Source organism: Mastigoproctus giganteus, chromosome 7 (genome assembly GCF_048544385.1).
Source record: "Mastigoproctus giganteus isolate SK-2022 chromosome 7, ASM4854438v1, whole genome shotgun sequence".
Lineage (NCBI taxonomy): Eukaryota > Metazoa > Arthropoda > Arachnida > Uropygi > Thelyphonidae > Mastigoproctus > Mastigoproctus giganteus.
Genome location: NC_143581.1, coordinates 234,904,503 through 234,926,141, shown reverse-complemented (window position 1 = coordinate 234,926,141; position 21,639 = coordinate 234,904,503). Strand labels below are relative to the sequence as shown.

Sequence of the window (21,639 nt, the reverse complement as noted above, 5' to 3'; positions counted from 1 at the left end):
GTTTTTGGCATGTAATGTAAGCTTAAGTTTGGAAAGCAGTGGATTAGCGTTTGTTCCGATTCGGTGATGTATTTATTTTGAATTTCCAAAGAATTCAAGGTTGCAATATGTTTACAATAGTTGCCTTCTTTAAGATAATTCAGATATTTTGTGGCACTGTGTCAATTCAAACATGTGATATAGAATTCTGCACCTGTATGCTGTATCCTAGATGAGAATAATTATTTCCTGTTAATTAACAATGTTGTTAGCAGAAAATGATTCCATAATTATTCTAATGGTTTAAATTTCACCTAATTAGAGCTGGGTGGCATTGGGGCAAATTACTGCTATGGATAAAAGGGTGGCTGAGTGACAGGAGACAACCGAGGGTTGTAATAAATGGGCACTGCTCATCTTGGTCTAATGTCAATAATGGAGTCCGTTTTCAGTAGTCCAGTGTGCAGCTCTCTCTGCACCGCATACAAGATGCTAAGATGGCTCATGGGGGTTATGTGAATAATATACGGAAATTTTGCCAGCACAGACCAAGAAGTGATTATCCCATTGTATAAGGCAACAGTTGGTCCAATTTTAAGAAAGATGTGGATCTCTTGGAACAAATACAGAGAACACCAAGATTAGTCAAGGACAAAGTACTACTTTTACCACAGAGGGAATTCCAGTTCACTCCACTGAAAGACCCCCCCCCCATCTTTGGGCAGAAGGACACTAGAATTCTGAACATCTTGATACCAATAGATCCCCAGGTCCTGTTGACATTTTTCCACATTTTTTTTCAATCTGTGCTTCTGTTCTGTGCTGCTTTTTATTCTTTCTTATTCCACTGGTGTTTTCTCATCTGCTTGGATACTCGCATCTAGCCAGTTTGTAAAAAAAAAAAAGGATGACAATCCGTCCCCTCCAATTATTTCCCCATTGCACTTATCTCTTCTCCTCTCTCCAAAGTAATGGAGAAATCCATTAACTGCAATATCTTGAAAACTTTTATCTACTCGATCACCAATATCGATCTATCAGTTGATCCACTGCTTTTACTGGCTAGCTGAATGGCAAAGTTTGGTGAAATTCAACTACCACTCTTGAAAGGCTTCTGATCATGTTTGGCATTAAGAACTTCTAAACAAGCTCCAATCTTATGGATTGCCACTATTTTTTTTGCAATTAGTACCTGGTTCTCCATCCACTCACTGAGGCTAGAGAGAAAACTAATAGTATATGGCTTGGTCTTCTAATTTCTTAACTCCTACTGGTATTCCCCATGATTCACTTCTTTCCTCCACTCTTTTCCTTTCCTATATTACTGAATTCTTCCACTAATGGAAATCCCATCCACAATTCTGCTGAAAATACCTAAATATCCAGATTGAGAAACCTTGCCTCCCTTCACACAAACAGGCTTCAATTCCTTGAATAACCACCACAAATCCATTAAATGCAGATTTAAGTACTTCTTCAATGAGGCAAAGAAAACTTAGTTAACTTCAATACTTGTAAAACCCAGTCCTGTCTTATTTCCACTGAAATGACTTATCAAAGATAATCAGAGAGGCTACAGCTTCTATGCTTATCATTGATAAGTCATTATTCTAGACAAGATTGTACATCTCTATTAGGGATTACACAACTTCTTATTTCTCTTGGCATAAGCATATTTCAAATATTGCTTTCTCTGCATCCAAATAACTGAGTTTTCTTTTTTGCTCACAGTATTACATTGCTTTTAAACAACCACTCACTCTATACATATCCGAAATCTACTCCAAAATGAATATTCTTCAAACATCTGGGGGGTAGTATCCCCAAAATGTTCCTTCACCTTCTAGACTATTCAAAGAAGATCAAGGTTAATTAATAACCATCTCTCATAAGGTCTCTCCACTTTGTCTCATATCAGCTTCTGCTGCATGCCTTCTCTAGAGATACTTCCACGGACACTGTTCTTACAAACTGGCTACAACCACTCAGCATACATCCACTATCCAACTCAAAATTCAGAGAACAAACTTTCCTCTTTGTTATTCCCCCTTCTATTTCTGTTTTATAGAACAATCATCTTTTGCATGTATTTCCTGGAACTTACTGTCTACAGAATTCAAGTCTAATGTCAACAAGCATCTTCTGTCTTCTCAGCCTTCCATGCACAGTAATAAGTACTATAGATTCTTATACCTTTTGTGCTTAAAGTTTTTATTAAACACTAAACTCAAGCATAAAATTTAAAGACATAACTGTCAAATTAATTACAAATATCATTAGCTTTCAATGACAAAGAGCATGTCCAATAGGCACTGGCCACTGAATGTACTGGCCCAGTACACAGAAATCAGGAAATTCTCAAACATGAAATCAGATGGAAGATAACTCACTGTGAATAAAGATAAACTGAAACTTATTCAATGGAATTGCTTCATTTTATTGCAACATGCAGTCCCCCCACCCAATTAAGTCATCAAGCAATGATGATAAAGTGAATTTTTTTTTAAATTTTATTTAAACTTAGTTTAAATATAAAATTTCAATTTTATAGTTGAATTTCACACAACTGTGTTTCTTTTAACTTCATATTTATTTTAACTGAGGCACATGCTGTTTGTGTTCACATTTTTCTGTAAACCCATTTAGCTGAATGCCTGATGGATTTAAAAAAAAAAAAAAAAAAGCACATTCTGCTCCTGCTTTGGTTGTAATGCAATGAGTCTAGTATATCACAGTTACTCTCCTTGAAAATTGTCTGACTTCATGAGATTTTTTCCACTGTTTCATCAGCCCAATGTTGGATATTACAGTTAGGCTTTGGGTGCTGATTTCCTGTTCTTTCAAGAGAGGACATTATCTATCTGTACATACTTATTCCAATCTACAATGTTCCAGACATTGCAACTATGTGATTTCCCCACTGTCCATGATCACTTGATACAATTTCTAAACAAAATTTACAGAATATTAAATAAAATTAAAACTTATAAACACATGATCTCTCCTGCAACACTGTTCCTTCCACTTCTCAGTTCAGGTTTGGTTAGACATAATATAACTGCATTTCCACAAGGACCTGAAGAGGTTTAAAACAAATTTTTGATGATTCTGAATTCTTGGATTTCTAATGACAAATGTAACAGCTGTATTTTAAAGCATGATGCTGTGATGATAAACTTTAGACGTATTTTTCTGGCTATCCAGTTCAGTGAAACAAAATTTTAAATGGGTGAGAAGACCAGGTAAAATATAATGCAATTAGATGTGTTTGCCATAACAAAAATGCATTACACTTGGCTGTATAATGTAGCTTATATTCAGCACGAATTAGATATAATTTTACATTATTATTTCTAAAACAAACTTTAGCACCATTAGTCACAAGTCTTTAGACTAATACACTTGGATAAAGCAAAATAGTACTTCTCATATAGCATAAAAGCAATTTAAAACATCTAGTATATAAAACTAATTAGTTTCCCACACTGTTACTCAATGTACATAATTTTTATAAAGAATACATATCAATGCAATGTATAATTCAAGATTGAATTCCTCACAATACAAAATTATATAATAAATCATGAATTTAAATTAAGTCTTGATTATTTTGTTAAACACAAATTTTCATTACATCAGTTAGACTAAAGTCATTTTAAAATTATAAAACAATGACTCTGCAATAATTATTTACACCCCTTTTCAAAATATTTATCTTTAATAAAATATTTATTTTAGCATTTTCCCTTTTATGTATAAATTAAACATGCCACTGAAAGAAGAAGAGAGAGGGATATAAAAAAAAAAAAAAAAAAAAGCTTCAAAGATAACTAAAGCTAGATAATATACAAAAACCAGCAAATTAGAGGCCCATATGACGGAACCAATACCGCCTGGTACCCAATCAAGCCCACCTGTGCCCAATTTTTTCCTTGTGTTTCCCCATCGCCTTTTCAGCTATTTCCCGTGATGCAAACTGCACATAAGCTTCCCCAGTGCTTCTCCCCTGGTAGTCGGTAGGTAGAGTAATCCCATTCGGTACAATCTCCAACCCTTTAATTGAAATCCAACCCAACAAATTATCATAAACAACACACCAGTTTGTAAATAAAATATTTTAAAAAAATCAATAGTATTAATGTCCCAATATAACTCAAAGCATCAACAGAGGAATAAAATTTCAGAAATTTAGCATTTAAATATTTAACAAATGTATATAAATAACACAAAACAAATTGGTCATTAATGCATAATTTCTCTGTGAATGCTTCATAAACATAGCCATGTCCAACTATACTTATGAAGGAGACAATTTCCTAGTATAGTGGGGCATGTCATATACCATACAAGTAAAGATCAAAAATAGCAAAAATAATATATTTTTTATACATTCTATAAAATTTGATAACTTCTATAATTAAATAACTGTCTTAATGGCATATGAGCATTTATTTATTTAAAAAATATTTAAAAAGCAAACATGAATCAAACTTGTTAGATCAATTTTGAGCCATAACTAATGTTAATTAATTTTTCTATGAAAGCCTACTTACTAACTGTACCAAGGTATATGGTATATCCAAAACAAGTTAAAATCAAACAAAAACCAAATAATCAATCATGGACAAAATTAACAATTAAAAATATAAAAAAAAATCAATCCACCCGAAACTGTAAATATTTACTTAGCTTTAAAAATTCAGAAGCAGATAAAATGCAAAATTTATCACTGAAAAAAAAAAAAAAAAAAAACCACCTATTACAGCAAGACTATATAAAATTAGACAATGAGAAAAGTAACAACAATTTTAATGGCAACATCATCCATTTGATGTGCAATTCAGATAGTTAATTAACTTCCAAACCCTTTTCTCTTCATTCCTTAATTGAATAAGAAAGATTTTTTCTTTGTCCATGACACTAATTTAATAACATTTGTCATACTTAAACTAAAGCACCATGCCTTTCTTTTAATGTGTAAATGACATTAAATCGATATCATAAAGGTTTAAATTCAAAAGAAAGAATTTATCACACACCAACAGTTTATGGAATTAAACATGTTAGCTACTAAAGGGAAAAAACAATAAATTGTTGTTATTTGATTTTTAGGAGCATTAGCAACTAAGGCCATATTGCCCCGGGGATATGCGGTGGTAATTTCCTGACCTTTCCGCATCCTCCGTATTTTGTGGGCACAGGTTCGAACACCTGTCTAATCAAGACTAAAATAAATAAATAGTAAATATCACAGTATTTATCATTTATTTATTTTAGTAAATACTTTACTTATATTTTACTTATATCTGTAATCAGGTCACAAAGGAGGTTCGGCAGGCGAAGGCAGATTACGAGAAATCCTTGGCAAAAGATGCTAAGAAAAACAGCAAGGATTTCTTTACTTATATAAACTCTAAAAGGAAGGGGATGAATCTGATTGTCCACTTGACATCGATGGTTCGACTGTTGATGATCCTGCTCAGATAGCAAACAAACTGAATGAGTATTTTGCATCTACATTCACACGTGAGGAATTATTAAGGTTTGAAAATGGCAGAAGGTTATCAAATTGTAGCAGGGTGCTTAATGATCTTGTAATAACTGAGAGCAAAGTGGAAGAGAAATTGTTGAAGTTAAACGTAAGAAAAGCACCTGGGGTGGATGGTTATTTTAGTTAGTTATTTTGGTTTTTAGGAGCATTAGCAACTAAGGCCATATTGCTCCGGGATATGCGGTGGTCATTCCCTGACCTTTCCGCACCCTCCATATTTGGTGGTGACGGGCTCGAACACCTGGGGTGAATGGGATCTATCCAGTTATATTAAAGGAGGCAGCAAGGCAACTAAGCAAACCCTTAGCCATAATTATGAGAGCATCCTTGGACTCAGGAGAGGTTCCCACGGACTGGAGATGTGCAAATGTATCCCCAATTCACAAGGAGGGATCGAAGGGTGGCACGAGTAATTACAGACCAGTTAGTTTAACTTCTGTTCCGAGTAAAATAATGGAGTCGCTGGTTAAGGATGCATTGCAGGATCATCTAGACAAGACTGCAGCAATAATTCAGACACAGCATGGGTTTGTTAAGGGAAAGTCTTGTCTGACAAATTTGATAGGATATTATGATGTGGTTACAAAGGAACTGGATGCAAAAAATAATTTTGATATCATATATTTGGATTTCAGAAAGCTTTTGCCACTGTTGCACATGGAAGACTATTGTACAAATTGGAGCAGAATGGTATTAAGGGTAAGTTGCTACAAGGGATAAAAGGATCAATGGGTGCTGCTCTTCTTGGACTAATGTTATTAGTGGAGTCCCACAGGGTTCGGTGTTAGGTCCACTGTTGTTTTGTATATTTATCAATGATATTGATGAAGGTATATCAGGCTTAATGTCGAAGTTTGCAGATGATACAAAGGTTGGCAGGGTTGTTAATGACAGTAATGGCAGTCTGCTACTGCAACAGGATCTAGATAATTTGGGCAGATGGGCTAAGAAGTGGCAACTGAAGTTTAACCTTGACAAATGCAAAGTACTGCATATGGGTAGAAATAACCCCAGAGAAACGTACCAACTGTGTGGTACTACACTTAAGGTGGTAGAAAATGAAAAAGACCTGGGAGTAATTGTGCAGTCAGATATGAAGTTCTCTGAGCAATGCAGACAGGCTGCCAGGGCAGGTCATGGGGTTTTGTCAATGATATATAGGAATTTTGCTAGCAGGGAAAAGGAGGTGATTATCCCTCTGTATAAGGCAATGGTCAGGCCAGGCCTTGAGTACTGCGTACAGGTCTGGAGACCTCATTTTAGGAAGGATGTAGATTTAATTGAGCGGGCACAGAGAAGGGCAACAAGATTGGTGAGGGGAATGAAGGGATCCTCTTACCAAGAGAGGCTTAAGTTCTGCAAATTGCAGTGGCTGGAGACTAGGCACCTGCGCGGTGATCTGATTGAGGTATATAAGGCTTTGAATGGATTGAGCACGCTGAATTCTGATGGGATCCTTCCACTTGTTCAGATTACGAACCTAAGGGGGCATAAATTCAAATTAAGAAAAGACAGATGTAGAATAGATGTGCGGAAATTTGCCTTTAGCCAGCGGGTGGTTAATTGCTGGAACAAACTTCCATCTGTCGTTGTGGAAGTTGATAGCTTGAATAAATTTAAGGAGGAACTGGACAGGCATTTGGAGGGAATGGTGTGATTTTTTTTTTTTTTTTTGGCTGATGCTGCATAAGCTCATACATTTGCTTTCTTGCATCACATGCCACTACTACTACCACTACTATTTCAGGAATTCACTATACATTTCTCTTGAACCATTTAAACCAAAACTGTTGCTTGAAATTGAGGATATTGAATGTGAACAGATTAATACTTTCCAACATTTCACTAAGAACCAGACACATGCACTTCTGAACCCTCAAAAAATGGAATTAAAAAGAGATAGAGGGTAGATAATTACATTCCTTGTTTGTTATTAAAAAAATTCAATTATTTATTTATTTTAAAAGGTGTAACGGTAGCTAAGTTTAGTTTCTTTATTTTTAATTTAGGACCTATCCCAATCAAATTTCTTTGAATTTTGAAAAAAATAGGAAAAATATGAATGCTGAGTCTTCAAATGTAGATCAATACATGCAACAAGGTAACAATACTCCCAGACCAAAATAAAGACTACAATTCCAAGTTGTATTATTCACCTTGGACTAGTTCTACAAGTAACTTCTTTGACACTAACCTCTGTGAATGACATTTCAAGCATGAATATCATGGCATATGGCATTGCATTAGACAGTTCTACTATTTTGTACAGATAATTAACATGCTGAAAACGATACTCCGGTAATAGAGAAATATAATGCTAATGCATGTTTTGAAAATCAACAGAAAACTTAGAAATTCTTCAGAAATTGGCAATGATAATTGACTAGAGCAGCAAAGCAATGGGTTCAAAGTAGCAGGAGTGCAGTGGCTCAGGGGAGAAGTGAAGGTGGCAATTCTCCTACAAATCACTAGCTAACACGAAATGTGCTACCTGTGCAATGTTTGCAGTCCCCTCTGGAACAGGACATGATACATGTCCTGTTCCGGGGGGGGGGGGATAAGATGTCTTTGTACATTTTCAGTGCAGAGTGTGAAGAATTAGGCGTGCCAAGTCAGCATTGTGATGGCCCTTTATGACAGCTTGAAGAGTACGTTGGATGCCCTCAAAAGATTTAAAATGGGGCCCATCAACCACTCAGCTACCCAATCAATGCCAGATCTCATACCTGTGCATCAGGCAACATGGTGGCAATCCCAAAGGCAAAATGCACTGAAATGAACCCACCCACAAGAGGTAGTTATTGTTGGTGACTCTACTGTTAGGGAAATGAGGAAAATATTGTGCAAGAAGGATAGGGGAAATATGACTAGGGATGTCTGCCAGGGGCAAAAGTTTTTGTTTGTTTTGTTTTATTTAGTTGTTGGCGCATCGGCTTCTGTGGCCATAATGGACCTCCCAAGGTTTTTGCAGTACTGTGATCCAAGCCCGAGGTGAGATTCAAACCCACGACCTTTGGGTTGCCAGGCAGGCACTTTACCCACCCGGCTAGCCCGGTGGGTAGGGGCAAAAGTAACGACATTGTTGTACATATTGGCACTAATGACATTAAGAGCAGCAGATCTAAGGATTTCTTTAACACGTACAGAGCAATATTAAGAAAGTCTTGAGGAGTACCTGGTAAGAGGCTTGTCAATCAATTTGCTCCTGGAGAGATTGTGCAAAGCTCATGGGGTAAAATTTTTCTCAACATGATGTGCGTGCTTAAGAGGAGAGCCTGCTTCTAAAGGAATGGAATACACTTAAACAGAAAGGGTACAAGAATACCTGCTGATGCTACAGAGCCAATATTAGGTAAGACAGAAAACTTCTATCTTGGAGGGAAGAGGTGAGGGGGAGAGGCGATGGTATAACACCAGTCCAGCCAACCATCTGATTTTTGCAAACTGTAGTATTTAAAAAGATCAGGGGATGAGGCACCTTCATAGAGAAAGAACATCCTCAGCTAATTTTCAAGAGCAAGTATTCGAATAATTTTCCGAAAGCCTTGCCATATAAAATTGTCCTATTATGGGTATTGTGCTACCCATGCAGGCAGAAAGAAATGTAATCTTTCATATTAACAGCACCTGTTTGTGAGCTTGACTAACCTGTGTGTACTTCTCTGCACCCATTCTTAGAGATTCACTTCCTTCTTAAATTGATGCTTCCAGAACTACATGCAATAATCAAGGTGTGGCCTAACGATTGCTTATAAAATTGGATAATCATCTTTGTCCCCAATAGCAAAATTTTTATATATCAATGACAAAACCCTATGAGCTGATCTAGAAGCCTCTCCAATGGAGAATGAAAGAAACCCCTAGTTTCTTGTTTCTTTTGTTCTCCACCACCTTGAGTGTATTACTATCTAATTGTTGTTATTCTGTGATTAATAAAACCTTGCTTTATTATTATCAGAAGTAGTAGCAGTGGCAAATTATGAAAGAAAGCAACTTATTCAACATCAGCCAAATACCAATGTTTCACCTGTCAATTCCTCACACATTTTATCTAGTTCTCATTTTAATTTATCAAATTTACCCACCTCCATAACACCACACGGAAGTTTATTCCAACAATTAATGACCTTCCAGCTGAGGGCAAATTTCCACACATCCTGCAACCAGCAAACCTCATTTTTAACTATGCCCCCTCATTTGTCCAGTCTGAGAAGGAGATAGATTTTCATCAGGATTGATCTTACTCAATCTATTCCTAGTAAAAGCACCCTTTTGCTCCCCTCACCAACTTTGTTGCTCTTCTATGCAACCATTTCAACAGATCCACATCATTCCTACAATGAGGATTCCAGACTTGTATGCAGTGTTCAAGATGTGGCTTAACAAATGCCTTATACAAAGGGATAATCACATCCTTATTGCTGCTGGAAAAATTCTTGCACATCACTGACAAAATCACAGGAGCCATCCCACAATGATTCTCAGGACTTTTTCATTCCCTCTCTGAGCTGAGTGTCATACTACACAGCTGGATATTAATCTGAAATTACTGCCACCTTGCATTCCTCAATGTTAACTTCAATTGACACTTCTCAGGCTGCCGTATCTGTCTAGATCTTGTAGCAGTAGCATACTCTGTGTGATTAACCATCCTGCCAGCCTTCATATCATCTGCAAACTTAAACATTGTATACCTTCATCAATATCATTAATAAATATAAAAAACAACATTGGGCCCAGTGCTAAACCCCAGGGAACTCTGCTAATGACATCAGTGCCAGAAGAGTAATGCTCATTGATGCCCACTTTGTCTTCTTCTACTCATACTTCTGCATCCCATTATACCCTAACAGTACCCTTACTGCCACACCACTCTAATTTGTGGCAGTCTTTTATGTGCAACATATCAAAAGCTTTTCTGAAATCCAAGTATGTGATGTCAAATATCCATGGAACAGAAGTCAAACTAACAGATCTGAAATTACTTTTCTCCCTCTGATCCCCCTTGTGAATAGGGGATCCTATTTCCACACATTTCCCATCCAGAGAGATCTCCCCAAAATCCAGGGATGCTCTCATGATCATGGATAAAGATTTGCTTATCTCTTTTGCTGCTTCCTTTAGTATAACTGGACAGATCCCTTCCACCCCAGGTGCTTTCTTTCTTTTAGCTATAAATATTCTTCCATTACCCTCTTAGTTATCACTCATTCAGTTTCCCTAGTAGGATGTGACTCATTTCTAACATCCTCTTCCCTAGAGAATTCCTCACATATAAATGTAAATGCAAAATACACATTGAGTTTGTTTACAACATGTGCAGGAGCATGAACACTTAATCCATTCACATCTAGTGGTGCATAATGTGTGTGTGTATATATATATATATATATTTTTTTTTAGGAGCATCAGCAACTAAGGCCATATTGCTCTGGCAAAATGTATATTGTTATTTCTAAAGCGGCTTCAGAGATCCCCCACCCCCACCCCCACCCCAGTTCCATGATGAATAGAAATGCTGTAAAGGCCACATTTATGCAGGTTAGTTACGATGTGACAACCTATTACTTCTAGTGTTTACATATGTAGAAGTATTTTCTGCTCTTCTTTGCTGGAGACTTTTCATAATCTGCCTTAGTTTGCCTAACCTCCTTTTTGACTTGATTGCAGACTAGTTTATATCTACTGAAAGCATTTGCATCATCTGATAATTTATATGAATACCATGCATTTTTCTTCTCTTCCACAATTGTCAATGGTTCAACTGACATCCCTTAGTTAGCATAAAAAGCCTAGTAGATTCTGTATAAACATCACTGGATGCTTCTTATTTATTTGCATTTGGTCCAACAGCATACAATTTAAACACAGATTGCTGTAGTCACCTTTACAAAAGCAAAAGTAAATCCCACATCAATACATTGTGATCACTACCACCTAGTGGGTCTTTTATATAGCAGATTCTTAATGCAAAGAAGGGAAACAATCATTCTGTAAATCCACAGAAATCTTGCTTCTGTGTGAGTGACCAACCCACAAGGACCAGTAAATATGTGGAAAGTTAAGGCACCCCACTATAAGGAAGTCTGATTTTACCCGCCCAATCTATATATCTGTACAGTTTTTCATTATACTCATCAGTCAATAGGCAAATACCACTCCCATCCTCATTACCTAACTAAGTGCTTATGTCATACCAAACTCAACATTGCATTAACCACTCATCTCCATGAATGCAAGGCTTCAGATTTTATGTGCTCCTTAACTAAGAGAATACCTCCCCCCACCCACAATGTCCTGACTATACACACTGTATTCCCTAGATTTCAAACTTTGAATTCTCTCTATCTGAGAGGCACTGTCTACATTTGATGATTTGATCAGCACTTCATATTCATCAAATTTATTTACTATGCTTCTAGCGTTAGTGTACATACAAGTATATCTGCAATTGTTTTCTCCCCCTTGGTAATCTTACTCCTGTAAGGATTACGAGTAAGGCTTGTTCAAGTTTTTTTTCACTCAATTTTTTTTTTTTTTTTTTTTTTAAGATTGTAAAAGTTAAACAGCAAAAAAAATTAGCAATCAACAATCAACAAGCACCTAACAAAAACAATACAATAAATATTTAAAGTTCCAACAGAAGCACTGCAAGAATCATTTTCACCTCTGCCTGCAGCTCTAGTTAATCTATTAGTCTGTGTATCCCACCAAGCTAGAAGTTTTCTAAAGCACCCAACATTAACTCTATACCATCAGCAAATAATCTCATATCCTTTCTTTTTACGTGTATCCCATCCTTGTAAAAACATACTTCTACTTCTATTAACAAGCACAGACCATGCTGAGAAAAAATTGAACCGCACGAACCTTTTACAGTCTCTCCAATGTTTAACCTCAATTGCCACTTCTCAGCTGCACTGCCTAATTTTTGCAGGTTACATGCCTTGATTCCTGTCATTAACCAACCTTTGTATTATTTACACTTGATATGCCTTCATCAATATTGTTAATAAACATTCAAAAAGCAATCAGGTGTCCAGCACTGAACCAAGGGAATCTTCTAATAACGTTAGTTCAAGAACGCTACGGTATGTCCCCGACTTATGTAACTTCGGACTTGCGTAAAGTTTTTTTCGCTCAATTTTTTTTTTTTTTTTTTTTTTTTTTTAGGATTGTAAAAGTTAAACGGTAAAAAAAATTAGCAATCAATAATGATGAACACGGCATGGACAAATTGCACATGTGAGATAAGGGATAACAACTTTACGAAGCTTAAAAAACAGGAATGAACAGAAGATTCTGAAAAATTTGTTTTATTCATATGACTGCAGATTTCAGTGAAGGGGACACACATTTCACCATAATAACCCACAGATTTCCAGCTATCAGTATTATCGCAAATGTAATAAGATCGAGTTTACTATCCATTTATAATAGATTGCATTAACATAAAAGCCCAATTAAACTGTAAACTGCAAGTTGTTTTTGTTTTATGGTAGTTACCTCGAGAAATCAGTTTTAGTAAAATGTGAGCTCACATGAGGTGATAATAGCGTTTCCACCTAAAACCTGTGAAGTTCTTAACAGAAAATTTCAATTTGACCATTATTGTGGTGCCGACTAATAGAATAAGTGACAGCAGTTCTAGCAAATCTACCAAGAAAAGGAAAGCGACCCAGTTGGATCAGAAAATTAAAATAATAAGGATGTATGAAAGTGGTCAAACATAAACAAGTATCGCACGGAATTCAGGTTTGTCAGTGTCAATGGTGAACACAATAATCAAGGAGAATACAAGAAGCGGTGAAGGGTCGGCACCAACGAAGTCGACTACAATAAACAAGGCTATGAAATATATATCTATCAGTTTTTACAGTACAATAACATGCGTTCTTTCTTCCTTTTATGTTTTCTTTTCTTATATGCTACTCTGGCTACATCAGCATTGTCCGCAGATAAAGTTTTTAATTGAACTAATTATAAATATAACTAATATATAAAAAATATATAACTAATTAATTGAAAAATATATAACTATTTTTCTTCATTCTTCTGAGGATATTATATGTTTTTTGTAATTTTATCATATCAGGGATATAGTAGCAATATTTTATTAGTTACCTGAGTTACATAAAAATCTACTTACGTAAGAAGTCCTGGAACATATCTCTTATGTATGTCAGGGACTTACTGTAGTGTCCTTTTAACCTTTCTTCTACTGTTCAACCATTCCCTTAACTACAACATTAATTTGTCCCTAATGCCATACTGCTCCAATTTTCACGTGGAACTATCTGTTAAAATTTTTTACTCCACTGTTCTTTGATATTGTATCATAGTGGCTTTGATTTCTGTACAACTGCACACCTTCTATAACCCCTTAGTCCAGGAACATTGTGGTAACCCAAATGAGAGTTAACTGAACTAAATGACAGCATCTTTACCCTTAATCAGACAGACATATTGGAGGTGAGGAATATATGTGAATTTAAGAAAAATGTGGTTCCAGATTAGATGTGTGGAAATCTGCATTCAGCAAAGGCCTAATGTTCCTTGAACCGTGTTGCCATTACTAATAATACACTGAATGTGAATGCATCTAATACCACTTTTATTCAGTGGTATTCACTAATTAATGGCAAAAAGTACTTAGAGGCTTTTAAGTTCTGTTTTCCATTAATTAGCTGCTGATCAGGTGACTAATAATGAAGAAGTTTGAATGTTGACAAGAAGTGTCCACCATATTGCAATCAGGAAAATCTATATAAAGATTTTATCTATTGAAATTCAATATAAATCAATATTAAAATAAATAAAATTTATAATCCGGAGTGCAGAAGTTTAAAATCTGAAACTATTAACAATATTTAGCTATCATCTTATTTTAATTTGAAGAAAGTGCAAATTATATTTTTTAATTGAAAGTAAATCACCTACATGATTTTCTTTCAATAATTAGTGCAAATGTACAATGGCACTGACATTCTCATTAGGCTTAATGTCTAAGGTTGCAGTGACACAATGGTTGGCAGGTTGGTTAACTGGCACTGGTGATGGGGTGCCTCAGGTTCTAATTTGAAAGTAACATTCCTGCATTAGTCATTAATCAATGACTCTGAATTTTTTCATACCTTTCCAAATATAGCCCAACTTTTACTGCAGTAGTTTTCAAAGTGAAATTGGACAGGATAACCTGTCAGGAGCCTTTCCGCCATTTTTGCAACTACAGTAAACCCCCGCTATTCGCGGGGGTTACGTTCCTGAGAAATGCCGCGAATACCGAAAACGCGAATACTGAGTTATGGCTCCCATAGTAATAAAGGGGTTCCGTTCCAAAGTATGAAATATATAAGAAAAACTAGTCTAAAATTTTGTCTATTTATGTATTATATGTACCTTCATAATATGACTATGTACATAGACAGTACATAGTGAAATGCAAGCATAAGGCATAGAAATGAAAATAAGAAACAATTTAATATTAAATGTAATATTTATTAGAAATTTCAAACAAATCTTTCAAACCAGCGTCTTTGCTAGCTAAAAAACCTACCCCGCCAGTGCTATCACCAGTTTCGCTAAAGCGTTGATAAGGAGTTTTGCGTTTTCACGAATGATGAGTGAATTTAACGGAATTTTATTTTGAGTTCGGTCTTCTATCCACAGATTTAAATCTTTTTCCATTTTTTCTAATTTAACATCACGAGTTACAGAGCAAATTTTTGAAGCAATTAGCGCGTTTTCATGGACACTACGGCGGATTTTTTCTTCCGATTTCTTGATTGATCGTACCGTTGACTCATTGATTTTATAATGTTTTGCCACTGAGGAGACACTTTCATCATTAGAAATTTTATCTAATAACTCAATTTTATTCGCTAATGTCATCACCTTCTTTCATATTTTCACATTTCTCTTGTTATTCGTAGTCATATTTTTGTAGGGGTTAGAAAGAACTTGTCCACAATAAAGTCACTTTCTTCCGTTAACACACTCGAAAAAGTCTGTTTTACACTACAAAACAGTAGATTTATCACTTTTTTAAGCATATCAATTTATAAATTGATAAATTTATTCAATTTATAAGCATATAAATTAAAAGCAAACGACGAAACCTTCCATAACAAGCGCATAACACATATTGAACAAGGATTAGCGAGAAACATTCACGCTCGCGATTTTGTCACCCCTCTCCCCCCACCCACTGAGCGCTGTTTTGACCGGGAAAGATAATTTTAGCCACGCCAATGTTTTTTTATGGCGGAAAATATTCACGGCGCTTTAAAATTCACATTTTTTAGGTTTCATTTTATATTAAATCGGCGATCGCGAATACGCGAAACCGCGAATACAGATACCGCGAATAGCGGGGGTTTGCTGTATTTGATTTTTGAGAAAATGGCATGGTGCTGAAAACAGCAACATCACTGTTTGTTTAAAGTTTCAGGTTACTTGTTTTTCCTCTACCATATTACTCTGGTTGTTTTGAAAAGTTCATTGTTTTCACACAGTTAAGATGAGAAAACAAAATCTGATGTTCAATAAAATGTCCAAATTCAGCATTCTTTTCAGTATACAAATTAATCAGACAACTGATTGTAACGAAGTGCTCAATCTTCTTTTTAAATACCATTCAAACTACTATATGCAGACATACCCTAAAAGGGCATTTTAACTCTAGGTTTCAGGAAATTTTCTAAATAAATCCAACATACTTTGAAGTTGATCAATACTGAACTTTGTAAAGTTATCACCTTCCTACATTTAAGAACAAGTTACTTTCAATTTTCCAATAATAATAATACCTTATTTTGTTAAGGAAGGGTCTGTTACTGTTATCAGTAATCAGAGTGATTACTGATAACAGTAACAATTAAAAGTGTACATATTTCAATGCAGTCACTTCCTCTTTATTGCTTCTTTCCAATTTCATAATGCTCACTGTTTTGGTTGTTCCACATCCATTTTCTGCTCTTTCACTATCAGGAAAGATTGCTGAACACTGCCACCTACATGATAAGCACAGCAAGCCACAGAGGTAGGTCATGCTCTTTCACAAACAACACAAATACAGCATGCATAATATTATTCTGTTTTTAAAAACACTATATTTTTGCACATTTTTCTTATACTTATTTGTTTAACATGCCTTATTTCAATTTATTTCTCACCTGAAAATAAACATTTGCATCTAAATACAGCACACAAAGCAAACCCTTCCCAGATTTAATAATAGATGAAAAATCTTGGGCATGCCTTCATAAACAATTACATCGTTTTTGCTTGGCATTTTACTAACAAAATAATGCTAAATCAAATTCAACTTTGCACCCCAAATACACAGCAAATACAGTTTAATGTTACATTATATACAGCAGTTCATCTTCAGTTTCACCTATATTACGCAAAATTTTATTTTCTTAAAACAGAATCTAGGGTTGAAAACTATGACTGCTCATACTAGAACCACTGTTCAAGCTTCTTTGATAGTCTCAAAATTGCTGATCTTCCTGTATCGTTTCTGCAACAGAATTTCGTGCTGTACTAACAAAACTGCCAGTTTGCCGAAACCATTTCAGCAAAAAATCATACATTGCTGAATAGTGTATTGCACCTTTCAATTTAAATTTTATATATTTCAATACATCAAAATATACTTTTAAAACTGTTGTACCTTTTCTTTTCTCATAGGATGCCAAGAATTCCTATCCAAAATCTTGGAATTCCTGATCCCCAACTAGCAAAACAACTTTCCTAGTATAAAAGAACCATGTCCTGTTTTTTTTTTTGTTGAAAAACCCAAGAAGGGGGTTCAATGTTATAAAAAAACATTTCTTTCTCTTCACTGCAAATGAAAAGGTATGACTTGCTGACATGCTATTAAACTTTGGCATGACACTGTAGTTATAAGATTTTTAGCTAGTCCATCCTGTTTGCAGAATGTCAGTACAGAAGGGAAAAGAATGAATTTCAAAACCTTGCTTTCGGTAAACCAAACATTAATTTTTGCAAATTAAGTTCGTTTAAAGTAATTTATATAAAAAAAATGTTAATGAGAAATAATCACACGAATTCTGTTTTGATTCTTATTTACCAATACACACATTTCAGAATATTTAATAAAGTAAACAATTGGTGCTGCCATGATTAAAAGAATATGACACAGGTGATAAAAAGATCCAAATAATTTTTAAAATGTGATATGAAGAATTTAAGTAAGAAAAAATAAATTCTGCTTTAATTGACATTAAAGCATAATTTATTTTTTCACCTGTTTTCACTGTGCCACTGATTGCTTCAAATGTTTGCCTCTAATGCCACAGACAAAACAAAAATATGTTTATCAAAATAGGCTGAAACAAGTACAGTGGATGCTGCTTATTGTGATCACATTGGGTTTATGACAACTGATAACATTGCGAAGAGGGATTTTTTTTTTTTTTATAAAATATAAAAAACTGTTTACGTAACAATTCTTTATTTCTTATCCAAACATTACTAGGTGTGTGTAGTAATATATATAATGTACTACAAACACATCAACCAATTTCAATGTAGAAACTGAAAAATACAAATTTAAAAAACAATGAATAAAAGAACACATTATAAACCAGGCTATTATCATTCATTTATTTTCACCCACTCATCAAAATTTTGTATAAGAAATGGATTACCAATATACTTTGTGAATGGTGCCGTTCTGCTTTCTTCAGTATTTTCTACAGCACCTGGGCACATAAATCCAGTTTTACGAAAACAATTTTTGTTTTATGTTTAACAATTTTGAAATGCATATCACCCTTGCACAATGTTTTAAAAACTTTATGATTTCTTGATCCAAGAGCTGTTCTACTGGTATCAATATTCACTAGGGAAAATAAAAATAAATAAAATAAAGATGTTGTTCAAGTTGCTTTCACATGAGCTGCAATAAAAATCAACGAAAATTTGTGATGTCATCCATACATTCGCATAGTGGGCAGGTTTTGTGGATGCCCATCACAAATTCTTGCTGAGCCTGTATCAGTCTAATTTTTTCTCTTAAGTTTTTTTTTGGATACACTGATCTCCCCCACCCTTCTAGCTGTTTAGATACCTGTCTGCTGGCTTAAAATCTTTTTCGCCTAGAGTTCATTTTCACACAGGATATTTCTATTCATTTCGTGGATCCCGACTACACAAGTTGTCTGTCCAACAGGATATTTCTATTGATATATCTGCATTTTTTAACATCTCAATAAAAAGTACTACTTCCATAAGTTCACTCGAATCATATTATTTTTCTTTTCCTTCCTACACTTTCACTTATGCCTTATTCATGTGATTTTCTATTCTTCAAAAGCAGACACAAAATAGTCTAAGTTTTAACTGGGTTGTTCTGTAAAGCATCATCAGCATTCAGACTTTTGTTTTGTTTTTTTAACACTTCAATTATATATATATCTAGGGTTCAGCTGTCAATGGACATTAAATGCAAACAAAACCTTATTCTATTCAGGGAAAGCAGACAGTGGGTATAATACAACACAGTGCATATCATGATCGCTTGCAGAATGCAAATTGTTTAGACAATGTAATTAAACACCACATAACTTGAAGCTCGGTTCTGTTTCCTCTCCTCCCCAGACATACAACCCAAAAGCAAAAGTGTAATTTTCTTAATTCTTCACCTGACTTTGTTTACAGGCATTGTTTGTTTTTCATGAAGGCTATACAGACATATCACAGGAATTAAGACATTGCTTTCACTGGCAAGAGAAAGATTTGTAAACCATATCTGGCATGATTGGGGCTGTAAAAATTTTGCAGATGTGTAACCCTAAGTTTCTTGGAAAGCACATTTCTCCTAATTGAAAAAGAAATTATAACAGTAAACACTGGTACGATTACATAAGGTGGCAGAATTTATGTACATTATAATGTAAATGGTTCTGAATTTTCATACAATAAGCAGCTAATAACAATAACTAGGTATACCGTTAACTGGCATTCTCTGTATTAATGGATGCAATTTTATTTTTTAATAATAAACAGAAAAAATAAATATATATCAAAAATCTAAATTATAGCAATAAATATTGAGGATTAGTGTCTTCCATATACAAGTTTTACAAATAAACAGATTAAAGCTTGTGATGTGTATAACTGACAGAGAAATTTCTAATAGTTTAGTGATTTCAGTCTTAACTATAGTTTATTTTCTGAGCATTTTTTGTTCAAGTGAATTGTTTGTTGTTTATATTTTGAAGATTTTTACTCACAATGACTGCTTTCACCATAAAATGCCAATTTAATACACATATATAAATAAAATGCTTGCAATGGGACTGAGTTGGAGGAAAGATTCCTGTCACCTTTTCCCTTTGCAAGCACTTTAGGCCTGAAAATGTTTCAGCTGAATTGCAAAATTTAGCCAGTGACAAAATGATTAATTGTCAGTGAGGACTGTCCTTTATACAAATCCTAATGTAATGATGGTGTATGACAGGTCATACACTATGCCAATAATTAATTTTAATTGAGGATAATTATACTGTATAAAATCCAAACAAGCCAGCATTTTTTTTTTATGCTGGTGCCGTAAAACAATTACAGTAGGCACCAGTTACTGTGATGATGCTTACGAATTGAATTTTGTTTCTATTAAAGGGCAATTCTAATAAGGAATATCATCCACAGGCTATAAAAATGAAGATAAAAAGCACACATTTTTTCCCTTACCAATTAACAAAAGTAAATGATACGTGAAAATTAGAAGAATATTAACAACAGGTTATTAAAATAAAAATAAATTTACACTTACGTACATGGCTTAATTCATATACAAGTAGTTCTCGACTTTACAAGTTAAATCGTTCCTAGTGCACGCTCGTAAAGCAGGAATTTATTTCCCAAAGACAATGTTAAAAATAAGAGTTACGTTATCAACAAATGAAATTAGTTTATGTTTAAACAATGACTGATTTATCCAAATATATGAAAACAAAGCCAGTAAAATCAAGAAAAATTATAATAATAGAGAAATTATTTACAACTTACAAATATTAAAGAATGTTTATTCTTCATCATCATCGACTAAATGCACACTTGTTGATCACTCATTATTGACTCGTCACTCGTTGGTTTGTTGCACAAGGAGTCTTCTTCAGAAATGCTTCAAGAAGCGTTTATTTCCATGATAATCTTCTCTTTTCTTTATAAATTTCAATAGCATGCATAAGCATTTTTTAACAGAACGCACAAATTGCAACTAACATGATTTGCGCGGAGTAACAACTTTATGTTTTTTATACGATTGAAGATTTCAGTAAAGGGAAAACACATTTCACCCTAATAACACAAAAACCCACACAATTCCAGCTATCGGTATTTTCACAAATGCAATAACATGGAATTTACTACCTGTTTATAACTGCTTGCAGTAACAGAAAAGCCTAATACACCAGAAAGTGCAAATTGCTTTTATTGTTTTATGGTCGTAACTTCCAGAAATATCACAAAGGCGTTCAAAATTGGTTCTTATAACATATGATAACAATGAAAGTGTAGTGCGTTTAATGATTTGAATTGGCAACTAATCCAATTTACACTACAAAAATCTCAGAGGTCGTGGAATGAATTACCAAAAAATAACAGTGTCATTGGGTTCACATTCGATATTTTCGTGATACGATGGTAATGGATTAATATCGTATAGCTATGCACGTGGTTTGAAATGCGGTATTTATGAATGTTTAACATTCATTTTTTGCCATTGATGTTCATATTTTCGATTTTGTTGATACTTGATAAAAAAAAAAAAAAACTCGTAAAGCGAGAACTGCCTGTATATACAGTACTAACTAAGCATAACACTTTGCGATCTGTTATTCAACACACTTTGTAATCTGATATTTCTTTTTACTGACATTTGGGGAGTGGGGGGTTGTAAAAGCTAAAACAGTAAAAAAAGATAGTCCATCTATAAAAGAAATTGCAACTAACATAATACGTGCAAATGAGATATGGAGTAAAAAGATTCTGAACAGAGTTTCATTCTAGCATACTTCAATTTTCTTCGTCTTTTAAAAAGGGAGCAGAAATTTTTAACAATGGAATTGAAGATT

At 34.5% G+C, this 21,639-nt stretch overlaps 1 protein-coding gene across 2 annotated transcripts in view; it reads right to left on the bottom strand.

Annotated features, from left to right (window-relative positions):
- The window catches only part of LOC150083780 (heterogeneous nuclear ribonucleoprotein H2-like), a 166,577-nt gene that overhangs the window by 74,355 nt on the left and 70,583 nt on the right, over positions 1-21,639 (bottom strand). The window contains exon 5 of one of the 2 annotated variants that reach the window (XM_090377485.1): positions 3,894-4,032. The exons of the other annotated variant lie outside the window; for it this stretch is intronic. Within the exon in view, the coding sequence (XP_090233611.1) occupies positions 3,894-4,032 (139 nt within the window). The remainder of the gene's footprint in view (positions 1-3,893; positions 4,033-21,639) is intronic. 2 annotated transcript variants of the gene reach the window in all.